The following is a 14,469-nucleotide window of genomic DNA, read 5'->3' as shown; positions in this document are numbered from 1 at the left end:
GAGTGAGTGGATCCATCCTCAGTTCTGTATACTTAGCCTCCTCAATGTGTAGTAGCTTGGAAAGGATGTAAGTGTTCAAAATCGCATCTTTTTCTGTGTGAAGATCAAAGGTGTCCTGAATTGATTGTGGGTGATAACTTGTGGCATTTGGGGTCCTCTTACCTGTATAAATACACTTTTTCGTTTGTCTGAGTCTTAGGTGGGAACTACTTCAGAGAATTCATGTGGTCTGGAATCCAGGCATATTTCCCCCCCAAAATGAGGGATATAGCAGCAAAAGAGACCAATTCTTGACAATAGCTAAACTGGTTTGAGTTACCACTGAGAAACCTGTTCCAGCTACTGTAAGTAGTTGGATGGCTCCAGCTTGATCAGTCTGAGATTTTTCAGAAGAAAAGGAATGTAGACAAACTTCAGCAAAAGCTGCAATAGATGTGACATGCAAATAGAAGGGGGGGGGGGGAACCTTCCCAGCTCCTGTGAGTTGCTCTTGGTGGTGATTCAGTTGCTTTCTCATCTGATGATGAGACTGTCCCTTTGGTATTGCTTGACTGCACCAAGTCATGCTTCTCTCTCCTCTCCGCGTTGTCTGGCTGCACAATTGAGTAGTCATTCAGGTTTAAGTGGTGATGTGCTAGGTAGACTATCTTAGTCATCTTCATCCTCTTGTGCAGTAGAGCCCTTATTGCTATGACGCAATATCTCTGCAAGGAGTGTTTAAGGCCCTGCAGTTACGTTCCTGGCTGTGCTCTCATTGTTTGGAGCCCCTTATCCTCCAGCTGCGTGCTTGTGTGATTTGAAGAGAAGTTTTTGCATGCTTGGGTACTGCATTTTCTAAGGCAGTTTTTCCGTGTCATGCCAATATAGCAAAATGGTGCTACAATTGGATTTCATCTTTGGTAGCAGGTGGATTGGAGTGACTTGAATAATATCAGTACTATAGAGTGGATAAGAGTTTAGATGCACCTGACTAAGCAGACTGAGCTTAGGTCTGTTGAGTTTATTGGCTTTAACTCTGAACCAACCCTCTGTATCTGACTTGACTCCCTGCAGAGTCTCTTGGTGTCATCGCATCCAAATGCCCTAGGGCTAGCTGCATGTTTTCTCCCTCCTCTTGTACCCCGAGGCACTTTCTGTGCTGTCTCTTCAACCTTATCCAGCTCGTCATCCATCTCCCTTCGTGCCAGTTGTTTCTCTCATTGGTTCTGTCTTATGGCTTCTCTGTTGCTGTGTCTCTTTGTTGATTTCCCCTGTCCCCTTCTACCATCAGTCCCTGAGGTCATCTGTGCTCATCTGGAGCTTTTCTATATCCAGTTGTCTGGCTGCATAGTTTTAAGAATGCTGCCATGGTGTGATGAAGTGAAAGGTGGGCTCTTCCTTTCCTGCCAGTGTGTTCACATCAGGCTACTTCAGTGGCTGCTGATGTTAAAATTGCTTATAACTTGGGGATACTTGTAATGCTGATCCTCTCTTCAGAGGACTAGCCAGAACAAAGAAAGAGGGAATGGGGTCAAGGAAGTCTAAATTTGCAGGAGAGATTTTGTATTGACCATAAGAAAAGCTTGTAGAAATAAGTAACTACCTTTGCTCAGTCCAGGAAGGACTCTACTGCGTGTAAACTTGTTCAGTGCAAGTTCTTTATCAATTTAAAATGTTCAATAAGGCAGCAGACCAAACTTCTTGCCCCCTCTGAACTACCATTACCATAGACTCTTTCCCTTCAGCATCCTGTTCTCATGTCTGGAGATCAAAGGCAACAGTGATAAGGCAGCAGTGATTCATTAGCTGGTTTTGAGTAAGGTTTTGGGAGAAAGTCCTTTAAGTTTCCGAAAGAGCAGTAACAAAGGTATGCCCATATTGTATAATATAGCAGGCCCGAGCAAATATTGCTTGGGCCCAGAAACACAGTAGCCATATTAGTCTTAAAAGTTTTAACTGGCTGCAGATTTTTTTTTTTCCAGCTGGCAGGTAGATCAACAGCAAGATGCTTCTAACAGTGGTCCCTGAATAGCCTATCAAATCTGATTAGTAAGAAGACACTTTTTTTTAAATTAAACCCTCTTTGAAAAGGAAGTGATGAATGTGGATGGCAGCCTGTTCCAGCATTTACCCTGTGTGGCACTTAACAATTCTGCGTACTGACAATACCTTCTGGAGTAATGATTCCTTAATAAGTGTGCACTCACAGTACATCAGGAAAAGCTATTGGGCTTCAAACTGGAATGTTGTTTGAATCTAAAGACCGACTCTGTCTGGAAAAGGTGTATTTTCACAATGCCTTGCTATTAATGCATTTAGCTAGTTCTCTAGTTAAAATAAGGTGTTGCATGTGGCAGAGGAATGATCAATGCTACTGTACCTTGCAGTTAATGCAAGTGCCAGGTCTCCACTAAGATTTTAATACAGGATTGCCAGCAAAATCGAGATACTCCTTGCTCRTGTGGGATACGGTATTTCAACAGTGAGGGCACATCCAAGGCTTTATGCAGTCCCAGACTTGCATACTACTGCAAAACCCTCTGAATGCTAGACTTGCACATCTTTGTTTCTGTAGGATGTGTACACACTGCTTTTAATGTCCCTAGAGAAAACTGGTAGTGTCCTGGTAATATAGTGCTGCTTTAGCTCAGATCAGTGTGCGAGACAGTAAACACAGTATGTCTTTGCTACATCCTGCTGGAGAGGGGATATAAATTATCATTCTGAAAATGATGTCTTTGAATTTACATCGTCCTTTATGTTACTGAAGTCTGGAGTAAGTTGCTTTTGGTAAACGAGGCAGATAGTGTAAAGTGTGTATTGGCTATAGGTAACCATTGCTGCACTAAAAAAATTTCCCAGTCAATTTGGTTGCCAAGGTGAGGAAGTTGCTTACCTTCCCTTTGTCAAAATTTTAAAAATTCCTTAAAAAAGAGCAGTTTTCAGTCTGCAGTGGTAACTAGAAGAAAGAAGAATTCRGAGAAGTTTGGGGACGTGACTAGAGGCCCTGCCCTAGTTTGTCTCTGTTGTAATAGTAGTGGAGGACAGGCRGCCATAGCACATGCTTGTAAGTGCTGTCCCAGTCTCCAGTGATGTAGGGAGGGCTTGTGGAATCATATAGTCTTCACATACATCACATGTGACCTGGCTTCTTCAATAATAACAAATCAAGTTGATACCTTAACTGCTACTCTCACACTGAAGAACTACAGCAACAGCTCGTTTAACCCTGTGATCCAGGTCTGAAAGGTACAGCAGTAGTGTGCAGTCCTATTTCCTTCTGTGCGCTATTGGGACCAGTAAAGCCCATTCACTYTGGTAGTTCACATGCAGCTGTGCTTGGTGGTCTGGTGGCTTTGCCCCTCAGCCTGCCTGAGTGCTCCTTGAGAGGCACACTCACCAGTGTTGTGTTTGACCTCATTTTTCTGCTGTCTCTGAAGCTGCAAGGTATCGTTCCCTTCTGAGGAGCCATCACCTACTAGTGCCAAAACCGGTTCCTTGACTTAGTGTTGTGTTCCTGGAAATAATACCAACACTGAGAGAGATGATCAGGTGTGCTGAGAACCTGATGAACGCTGAGCAAAATGGCACGAGGCTTTTATGTGTAAGGAATGGTGGAGTTGCCTGGCATGACTCATTCCCAATGGCCTAGTGTCAGCTTGYGGTGTTTCAGGAAGTTTGGTTGCACCAGGGTAGTCTTCCCTGTATAGCTTTGGTTTTAGCAGTGTGGTGAATTCCCGCCAGCCATTAGGGTTGACTTACCTATTGATTCTAACATAACGTTGAAAGGGATGTATGCCCAACTAAAGGTGCTTGCCAAAAATACTTGAAATAGGCTCTTCCTGCCCCCAAACGTGTTAGCTGCTGACGGGAAGAATCAGAGCTAGAAAACTGTCTGTATAATCCTCACCTCTTCACACACTTCCTTTAAAATGAAATTTGCATTTGGATCTTCAATTGAAACATTAAGGATGAAGATTAAGACTTCATTTGGGGAATGATGGGTGTGAATGTTAGATCTGCTCCAAATTAAACTTGAGCCCTGTGTGCTGCTGGTGTGGGTGTACTGGATAATTTCATGCTTTGAAGAACACCTGCTGGGCCTTTCAGACCACCAGCTGCAGGACTTCTGAGACAAAAGGCAACTCTGGTTCTTGGTGATGTGTAATGTCAAAGTAGGGCTTACAAATTCAGTTATTTAAAGAATTATACTGTGGTGTCTTGAGAAGGAGAGCTTGCGATGCACAGCAAAAGAAGCAGTTACATTACTGAACATACCGCAAGCATCCTGGAGCAGGGTATTAGCTGCTCTGTCAGCTAAAACACTACAGCTAATTCTACAAAGCTGTTTTCTCAGGACAGGCCTGCTCTGTGTTTAAAAGCTACATAGACACTCATTCACATATTTAGCATCTTAGCCATGTAGTATTTACTTTGAATTCTCAGACTGAAGATGTTATTGGTAAAATTTCRTGGGCAATGGATGCTAACTCTTGTTAGCATAGTTTTCACTTGTGTGTACCAAGAAACTTCTGCTCTTTGGTTAAGTTCTTCTTAAATGGTACCAGTCCATGTATTGTCCAGTGTATCTAGACAAGTGCAGTGCTGGCTAACTGACTGTGCGTAACCAATATCATGGTGTATCTTTTAGATCAAGACAGATTAAACTGAAGAGGAGCAGTGTGGTATTTCCAGTAGGAAGGGCTTTTCTTAATTCCAGGGAAGGCAGAAGGTGCTGAATTGGGGCTCGGAAGGAATGGGCTCAGTAAGCTCAGAGATCTAGAACTCCCTCTGTGTTTTCCTAACCTCCCTGGGTGGTTCTTGGTTTTTGTCATTTAGATTGTCAGACCTTGAACCAAGTTATTTATCTTCTCAGTCATTTCTTGGAGCTATAAAATAAGTTTGCCTATCTAACTCAGGAACAGGATAAGTAGAGCAAATGTCTGAAGCATGTCCCATAATCTAGAGGTAAGACTGTAGAACTGCAGAGTTACGCTGTGCTGCACACGAAGTTGATAAAGTTGTTTTAAAATGTTTTTCAGGTTCTAAATGGCTTCTAAGAAATTGGGATCCGACTCTCATGGTAAGTGAAATTTGGTATCCTTTTTCTCTTGAAAAGGATGAACCTTAATATTATATTGCTTTTGACTAATGTCCCAGGGCTAGAGAGTACATAGACTAATCTGTTCCTTCCTAACAAACCACTCGAGGCTGAACTGCCTTGGCTTCCTTTTTTCATAGTTGCTTGCAGTGCTGATGCTGTGGCCGTCCTCTAGTTAAACTGAACTTCAGCCTGTGGCTGTTTTTCCCTCACTTATGGCAAAATAGTATCTTCCCCTTCCCCCTCCAAAATCAAAGCTGAACTGCAACTGTGATGCTGATCTGATGTTTATTGAGGCAGACATCAGATTTGCAGTTTTTTTATGGAAGTCAAGTGAGAAACTGGATTGAAAGCAAAGCTTTTATTATATCACTGAGTCATGCTTGCTTTTTGCTTAGCAGTGAATTTGTTCCCAAGTTTGGACTACATCTGTTTCAGTAGCTTACAGTTAGGTGGGTGAAGAAAAGAATTTCTTTAAGGTTTTGATTCTGCAAGCATTTGAGATGTGTAACTTTCTGCAGATGACTTGCCATAAGAATTACTTGCCTGTATATGCTTATCTTTTAGAAAATGGGGTATAAATTCGGGAGGGCTAATATTTCTGTGGAACACTGAAGTTATATATTGCACGTATGTAATGCAGCCTCTTCAAATCAGTTATCATTTAAGGCTGTATTGGTAGGTTCATGTGAAATTCCTAATGTGATTGTTAATGCTACAGGAATTTCAGCTTTTAGAAGCTCAGACTTGATCTTTCTGGATTATCTTTCAGATAAGAGGGTCCCAAGGCATTCCCTTTACCCTGGGCTTTGCTATTCTAGGCTTTTTTGTTCAATCTTGCAGGTGTAAAGTTGAGGTACCTCGAATAAGAAATACCTCATTTAGCTGCATGGCTGAGAATTAATAAAAATGGCCTATGAAAACTTATATTAGATGGCCTCCTTCGTTGTTCTGGACCAGTAGTCCTGCGGCAAGAACAACTCATTAGGTGGCTGCCAACTGTTAAGCAGTTGTTCTCTTGTATGTGCGAATGGTCTCTATGAAGGCTCTAAACTGCTTGCCTTAGAGTCTGTTTGCACTTATCTCTTCTGCTTCCTAAAGCAGCCTAGCAAGGACACTGCTCAGAGCTAGAATTCGGCCTGCCTTAAATGTTTCTTAAAGCARTACAGTGTGGTGGAACATGCCCCTGGCATCAAAATAACAGGATCAAAAGAAATGATGCTGTAACCTCACTGGTTAACTTGAACTACCCTGTTGTGTGCCTGCTGTTCCTAATGATATCAGCAATGCTATCACCAGCAGTACTGTTTGTTAGGAGCAGTGAAGCGGCTTCCTTGGCTTGTTATGTCTCTAGAAATGAGCAGGACAATTTTTTCAGTCGTCTTCAGGGTCTGTAAGAATCAATCCCACTAACCACATTTCAGCTTGGTGTAAAGCATGTAGCCCAAGAGCTACCTTTAGCTCCATGTCCCTGACAGGCTGATGGAAATGGGTTGACATAGTTAACATATTTCTTATACTTACTGTTGAGCTACTTCTTGGAGTTTAGAGGGTTGCTGTTGAGGTGAAGATGGGAGCTATGGCTGAAGAGGAAGGAAAACCCTTCCTGTCTTGAAGGGTGATCTCAGCATACATCTATAACTTTCCGTAAGCAGATAGCCTCAAGTGCTGTCCTGTCACTTGAATAATAGGAAGTTCAAGCTTCAGTTCTAATAATGAGTGGCATCTATAAATGCAGCTTTCATCTAGTGTGCAAAGGGTCTATCAAGTGCAGTGCAATATTGCTGTTGTGTTGTCACTATTGCTATACAGTTTGAAAGCTTTTGATCCCAATTTCTGGAAGTTACTTAAGTGTGTCGGTTTTTTCTTTTTTTTTTTTTTAAGTCTGACAACAAAAATTAACTACTTAATTTCAAACTGTTACCTGGTAATAATTGGTAACTGTCTTTATCTGAACTATTTTCATCACACTGTCAAACTGGAGAACATTTCTACTAGTTGACTAGTGATTACTGCATTACAGTAAAGGGGAGAGAAATTTTAATCTCTCCTAGTAGTTCCTTGGGCCAGGAATATCATACGCTGCATGGTATCATACATCAGTTTGACAGGTACGGTTTTGGTAGGGCTATTCTCAGAACTTCCGCAATGTGCTTTTAAGTCCATAAAAAGATGAAGTAGCTAATAGCCATATTAAATAACAGGGTTTTTTGAGCTGTAATTGCTTCATTTGAACATGTGACCATTAAAACACTAGTTTGCATGATACTTTATATGTAGGTTTTGTTTAAACAGCAAATTCTCTAAAGCAATAAAGCCAAACTTCTGCCCCTCCCCATCAGATTTGTGCAGGCGGAAACGTTATCCTTCTGCAAAAAGAAAAAACAGATTCATTGCTTTCTGGATCAGATTTTAATTTTGACTAGACTAGTACTTTTCTGGTTAGGCTGGAACAAAATGGATGCTATGTGCATCAGCATTGCTCACTTCAGAAAAGCTTTTTACCATCTAATGTCCTGAGACACTTGGTCTGTCTCTTGAAACGTGCTTGCCGCTTTTGTAGCAGAGTTATCTTCGGGACAAGGTTATAGCAGTAGTTGCTATCAGAAAATCATTTTCCTGGGAAGAAATTGAAGTCTCTATTCCTTAGTTTATGTGCTGAGGTTAAACTGATAACCATCAATTCAGCCCATCTAGTCCAGAGGTTTTATGTTTTTTCTTTTTTACTGTACCAAAACAAACCCAGTGTTGGTATGTAAATACCACAATGTGAGCGTGTACCCTCTGCAGTTAGTGTCTGCTTCAAGCAAACAAAGCTGTGTAAGGGGAGGTGGTACCACTTTCCTCATCATATCAATAGGTCTAGCAAGACACGTTTTTGTGTGCTGAGCCCTTTAGGCTGTCTTCTGAGACTGGTGGGGAGAGGTGATCCTGTTTCACTCATGTCCTTTGATAGTCCTGGTTACCTCAGGACTAGTGTCTGTGGGACTAAGCAGGGTATAGGAACCGTGGACTCCTCCAAGCAGTCAGGAGAGCTGGTCATCTCTGGGCTGTGATGTGCCAGTGCAAAGGCTGACGCGTTTGCTATTTCTGCATGAGCAAACACCTTGAAATTATCCAAGTACTCTTAAATTGCCAGCTCAAATACAGTTTGTTTGGATGTCATGTTGCAATAGCGGTGCTGGTTGCCGGTGAGCTCAACTGATGACAACGCATGAGTGTTTAACTCCAAACTAATAAGATGTTCCTGTTTTTGAAAGCTGTTCTTCCTCTTGGAGCTTGTGGTAGCATTATTGTAGATGAGTCAACAGTAAAAGAACACAAATAGTACTTAAACTGTTGTCTAAGTATGAAAATGGGTCAGATAAAAATGACAATCACAGCTCGTTGAGCAAGAGGGTAGTCACTGAACAACATCTAAGACGTTGCCACTGATGTCTTGTTGGATCTGTAACACTCAAAGCAAAGTAGCAAACCAGTACTTGAGGAACACTTCAAACTGTTATGCGCGCAAGCAAAACCTTGCCTGAAATTGTGAAAGCTTTGACCAGTGACCCAAGAGACCTCTTTGAGTTAAACTCAAAACAGAGCACTATTCGTATGGTGGGCTTTCTAATGCTTTTTTATAGAGCCTCAGTGGAAAACAAACCTATAGCCTGGCTTACTGGAGGTACTTGAATTCTTGGTGATTCTGCCTTACAAGTTTGCAGGATGCCTGAAGAAATAGTTTCTGTCTTAAAACACTTTAAATACCACATGGAAGTGATAGATACAAGGGACAGRTAGAAGACCATGAGATAAGTCTGTGGCCACTTATCGGAGTGGTCACAAACAAGATAGCTGGTTAAGTTAGATTGTCTTTTTTCAGAAATCTGAATTGCRAAGTTAAATAGTCCTAAGCTATTTCACTGTGTTTTGATTAAAGTGGTGCTTCCAGGCTTTGGGCCGCTTTGCCCTTGTGGCCACTTTTGACCAAACATTATTTCTCACTTGTGGGAAGAAGATGGATTTTATTTTCTTAGCTGCTCTACAGCTGGGTTGTTTTTAGGCCTATTTTGAATATGACAAAATGTGATTGATCTTGTTATAGAGACATAACAGAATACAGTGTTCAAGAGAGCTTTAATTTCAGTTGTGTAGGCATAGTCTTGTCACAAGGGAAGCTAATGTTGGGGGTACTAACTTGAAGATCTGTCCCGTTTTCGGATGGTTGTCAAAATGTAATTATGGACTAAAATATATTTAAAAATTTTTGAATACATTTGGACTTTGTTGCCTCAGTTCTGTTTCTGATCAAACAACTTCTGCTCTGTTTAGTCACCTGGTACAGCTAGGTTTGCACAGATAGAATAGCTCCCAGATACAGAAATGTGAGTCTCAACTGAATGCGTTAAACAAATTTCTGATGCAACTTCTGCTTTTGATCTTAGGGCCTTTCAGTTACCTTGATGATGTCCCATTTAAGATAGGAGACAAATTCAAAACCCCAGCTAAGGTTGGATTACCCATTGGTTTCTGCTTGCCTGATTCTCCTCAGCTTGTCAGAGAAGCCCAGGTAAGTTTTTTGCCTTTCTGCTCTCTTCTTCCCCCACCCTTTTGCCACCATGTGATGCTGTAAGTCGCAAAAAGTTTAGTTTTGCTTATATAGTCAAAGTTAGTCTCAGCTGTGCTGTAGTGCCAGTTGTTATGCCAGAGAAAAGTTACAGAATCTGCTAGAATGTATAGAAAGATAAAAACACAAACTTTGTGGTTTATCATAATTTTATCACTTTAAAATGTGCAATAGCATTTATTTTAGTGTATTTACTTCAAAAAGCAAAATATTTTTGTGCAATAGTTACAGGTCTAAATGTTACCCCTGACATTCCTAAATTTGAGTAGCATTTTTGAAGAGAAACTGTAAAAACTCAAATACCCATGCAATGGCATGCTTGCAAAATCCTGTTTGAGAGGAACAGATATTGTTTTTATGACAATATTTTATGGATTCTCCTTCTAAAGGGATGAAGAAATAAACTTCCAGTTCTTGAGTTCTGTGCAATTCTGAATGGGAGTTCTTGTCCAGCCATATAGCAAACCTGATACAGCATATTAGGTTGCTTCCAGGTCTTCCAGGAACGTGGATCTGTCGCCCTAAACTTTTGGTAGCATCAAATCAATTGCTTAAGCATAACTCTTGAAAATATAATATCCAAATGCTGGCTGCAGTTAGGAAAATTGACCTGTGTTTTTTGTTAGGATCTATGATCCTCTTTGGTCAGTCCTAACTGACAGTAGTTTTCACATCAGCTGTGACAGATGTCTGTAAGCTGTTCTGCTTTGTTCTGCCCTGCAGCTTGTCCACTGAAGAGCTGAGTCTCTGAAGTTCCCTAGATTGTGGCTTTTTTCATGATAACCATTAATTCATTGCTTGACTGATTATCCCGATAAGCATATTTCCATGTAGTTAAGCTGGTTACAGGAGTGTTAGAGGGGGAGCTCTTATGTCCTTTTGCTAGCTTCAATAATTGTACTCTCTCTCCCTTTCCTTGCTAAGCTAGCAAGGCTCAAATATAGTATGCCCAATCAGACTGCAGTGTCTTATATAATGTTGTGACTATGTAGACTATGCCTCCCACAGTATGATGTGACTTTTTTTACAGCTGTAGTAACAGAAACAAAAAACAGTGCAGGGAAGCAAAATTGACCAAAGCGCTCTCTATTTACATGTGCACACACCCCTATGATAGCTCCTTAGGTAGCAAGGAATGTGTAATGAGTAGTGTCCCACTGCCATGTTTCAAAATCATCTTGCTGATGAAGTATATATTCCATTTCTCCGTCTTGGAGCCAGGGATGGGAAAACGTTTAGTCTACAGCTGAGATAACAGATCTGTGGGGTCTCACTGGAGCCCACTACAGGCTGAGACTTGTCAGGACATGCAATGAGTCCCCAAAAAGCCTATCACATGCTTAGCAAACTTTGCTGGCCAGTTCCTCTCTAGAGCTGGGAATTTTGATTGCCTATCAGCCCCATGGCAAGAGCACTGCTGTTTTGATTAGGTGACATTATCCTGGCAAGGGAGTTGCACTTGAATTTCTTGTGAGTCACAGGTAGGTTACGCCCTGAACTTGTAGGCTATGTTCTGTGAACAAGCTGTGGTTATTTAAAGGACGCTAAGGTTGTTCATTCTTCATAAGATGTTAAAGCTTTAAATAGATATAGTTTATTCAGAATTTTGTCCTCTCAAACAGGCCACTGTCAACTCTTGACCAGCAAACTGATAGTGGGTAGCTTATATAAAATGTCTTTCTGTGCTAATCTGACCTTGAAGGAGCTGATGTTAAAATGAGAAAAGCTTGTGGGATGCTGTCGTGCTAGTAATAGTGGCAAAATCGGCTACTGCAGGTAGTCATCATATTAGTGATTGGTATTGGTGTAAGAATGCTGATACATCTTCAACCAGTGAGTGTAAAACACGAATGTAGAGTCCCTGATGGATCTTTGAAGGGAATTGAGTAATTCCATGTTGGTTTTTGGATGCAAAAATTACTCTGCTGTATTCTTGAATGACTTGTGGAACCTGTGGACAGTGGATAGTTCAGTGGTGCCAAAGATCTGGGTAAGACTGTCCATCTAGTCATACGCTTGATTTCCACTCACTGCATCTGTTTTCTGTGGATGTAACAAAGCTGTTTTTGTGGCAATGAGCAGCTCTAAAGCAAAAGTAGATGTAGGAAGGAGGCAAAACATGGCATAGTGCTCTGAGCTATACCTAGGTTTGTCTCCTAGAGACAAAATGAAGCACTTTTGGTGTCTGCTAGTTCTGTCAGTCGGTAGGTTAAACGAGATGCTGGGAGGAAAAAAAAAGATGCCTGTCCAGACTAACAACCGGTAATTCATATAGCTGTTATTCCTTGTTACATATGTTGCTGTTAGAAATAGTGGCTATGATCCTTACAATTTATCTTCTTTCTTTTTTTTTTTTCCCCTGTCAGTATGACTTCTCACTGGAAAAGAAAACAATTGAGTGGGCTGAAGATATCAAAAAAATTCAAGCTGCCCAGACAGAAGCTGAACAAAAGGCAAAAGAAGTGATAGCAAGTTCAAAGGCGGCTTCAGAGGACAGCAATAAAATGGGGTTCTCGGAGGGACCTCCTGAGGCCATGCCGCCTCCTATTAACCCCATCCTTGCTAGTCTGCAGCACAATAATATTCTTACTCCCACGCCAGCCGACAGCAGTGCAGTGAAGCAAAAGCTTCTTARTCCACCTCGTCCAAAAGCAGATTTCAACCCAGCTGATTTTGAATGTGAAGAAGACCCATTTGATAAACTGGAATTAAAAACTATTGATGATAAGGAGGAATTAAAAAACATTCTTGAAATTCATGTTGGTACTACTGGGCCAATTGTTGCCCAGCTGTTAGATAGTAGTTTGCCCAAAGGAGGGCCCGAGTCTGTGTTACAAGATCAAGAAGTTCTGGCATCCATAGAAAGGGCCACGTTGGACTTCAAGCCCCTTCACAAACCCAATGGCTTTATCACTTTACCACAGTTGGGAAACTGTGAAAAGATGTCCTTGTCTTCCAAAGTGTCCCTGTCCCCTATCACTTCAGTGAGCAATATCAAATCCCTATCCTTTCCTAAACTTGACTCCGATGAGAGTGATCAAAAATCATCAAAGCTCACGAGCACTTTCCACAGCACTACCTGTCTCCGCAATGGCACTTTTCTGAGCTCTTTGCAGACCTGTGCTCAGAGTAAAGCTAGTGAACTGAATGGACACCATATGGTTGGTCTTTCTGCTCTAAGTGAGGACAGTGGCATGGAGACATCAGCATTATCCTCTTCATCCAGGCTGCCTTCCCTGGCTGTGTCGACAGTTTGTACAGAAGAAGAATCGTCATCTCAAAGCACAGTGACATCGGTAAACATGTGCCTGCTTAGGATTGGGTTGGCTGGGGGGGGGATGCATGGATGCGAATGTTGCTTCTAAAATGTCTTGTGGCTTTGTTTTTAGTTTCGTTAATGAGTGATGTGTAGGCAGGACAGATTAGGTGCTGTAGTGCCTCTTCATTTAAGTGGTAAACTAATCAGTCTTTGTGCTGAGAGTTGTGGTCCTCAGACTATTCCTTTGAAGGTTTTTTCATCCCCCCAAATTCACTATTTTTAAACCAATTCAGGTGTGTGTGTGTGGGGGGGGGGGTTAGTGTTTCCCCCCCACCCCAAGCTCTTGGCAAGCTGGTGGTTGCACACCTTTGAGTTAAGAGTGGTAAGACTCCTTTGCACAGTCTTGCATTCTGTCTTGGTCAACTGAGATAACAGCTTCTAAACTACTTCCAGGTTTTGAGTTTAAGTGCAGGAAATGAATGATGCAACACAGCTCTTCTAGATGTGTTTCTGGGTTCGCTTAATTGCTGGAAAGGATGAGAATTGCAGCCTTTCCAAGGAATAGAAGCAATAATAGATAAAAAGCTGTCACAGTTGTGCTGTGCTGCTTTCAGCTAAGAAAATAGCGCTAGCAGTTGATCTGCAGTGAAAGAATTGTTCTTTTTCTTGCCCTAGATCCTTTTAAAAAATAGCCTTTAAAAGCAAAAGAATAATACTGGTCTGAATCTGATACTAACCCTCCTTCTTGCAAGAGAGCGTGAAAGGATTGCTCTGTGAATGCCAAAAGCAGTCTTGAGGATCATCTCAGATTACTAAAATAATTGTTTTCCATATAGCTCTGGGACAGGCATGTAACACTTTCCTCAAACTTGTAGCAAGTTCTGAAGTTGCTTTGGAGGCATTTAACTTCATGGTGGCTGTTGTTTCTTTGTGGATGAGAGTCTAGATTTGAGGAAACTGGCAGACTTTTTTTTTTTTCCTCCAAAGAACCTAAGCTTTGGACACCAATACTCATGAAAACTGATGGAAACTGCAAATCCTCTAGATGGCTCTAAAATTTGAGAAAGTGGAAGGCTTCTGTCCCATACAAGCAGTGCATCTGTGGTGCTATGGTCTTACTGGCATACTATAGGTTTTTGTATGACACCATGTGCTGTAAAGCAAGTGACAGTGCTTCACTCCCATGCTTCTTTAGCCTCATTTCAGACTTTAGTAAATGCATTATTAATTGAGAGATACAATTTTTTGGCAATTAGTCTATTCCTTTGCACAGCAGAATAGCTATTTATTGATCACTAAAATGAGTATTTAATATAGTAAACTTCTGGCAGAAGTAGCAACGCATTGAGCAACTGCTCACTATTACAAAACACAGGTTTGAGGAAAGGATTGTATCATCATATGTAGCTCAGAGGTAAAACCTCAAAGTATCCCATGTCTCTGGGGGTGAATGTAAAATACCATTTAAAACTAGATAGGTGGGCCTTAAGATGATCAAACTCACACGAGCTATTTAAA

General features: G+C 41.3%; 1 protein-coding gene across 4 annotated transcripts in view; it reads left to right on the top strand.

Moving 5' to 3' along the window:
• UBAP1 (ubiquitin associated protein 1) overlaps nt 1–14,469 on the top strand; it is a 36,398-nt gene that overhangs the window by 14,042 nt on the left and 7,887 nt on the right. For all 4 annotated transcript variants that reach the window (XM_026083725.1, XM_026083726.1, XM_026083722.1 and 1 more), the window contains 3 exons: nt 5,022–5,062; nt 9,511–9,635; nt 12,059–12,988. In XM_026083725.1, the coding sequence (XP_025939510.1) occupies nt 5,029–5,062; nt 9,511–9,635; nt 12,059–12,988 (1,089 nt within the window). In that variant the 5' untranslated portion in view covers nt 5,022–5,028. The remainder of the gene's footprint in view (nt 1–5,021; nt 5,063–9,510; nt 9,636–12,058; nt 12,989–14,469) is intronic.

The sequence above is a fragment of the Apteryx rowi genome, unplaced genomic scaffold (assembly GCF_003343035.1).
Source record: "Apteryx rowi isolate R43461 unplaced genomic scaffold, aptRow1 scaffold_612, whole genome shotgun sequence".
Lineage (NCBI taxonomy): Eukaryota > Metazoa > Chordata > Aves > Apterygiformes > Apterygidae > Apteryx > Apteryx rowi.
This window is presented reverse-complemented; position numbering and strand designations above follow the sequence as displayed.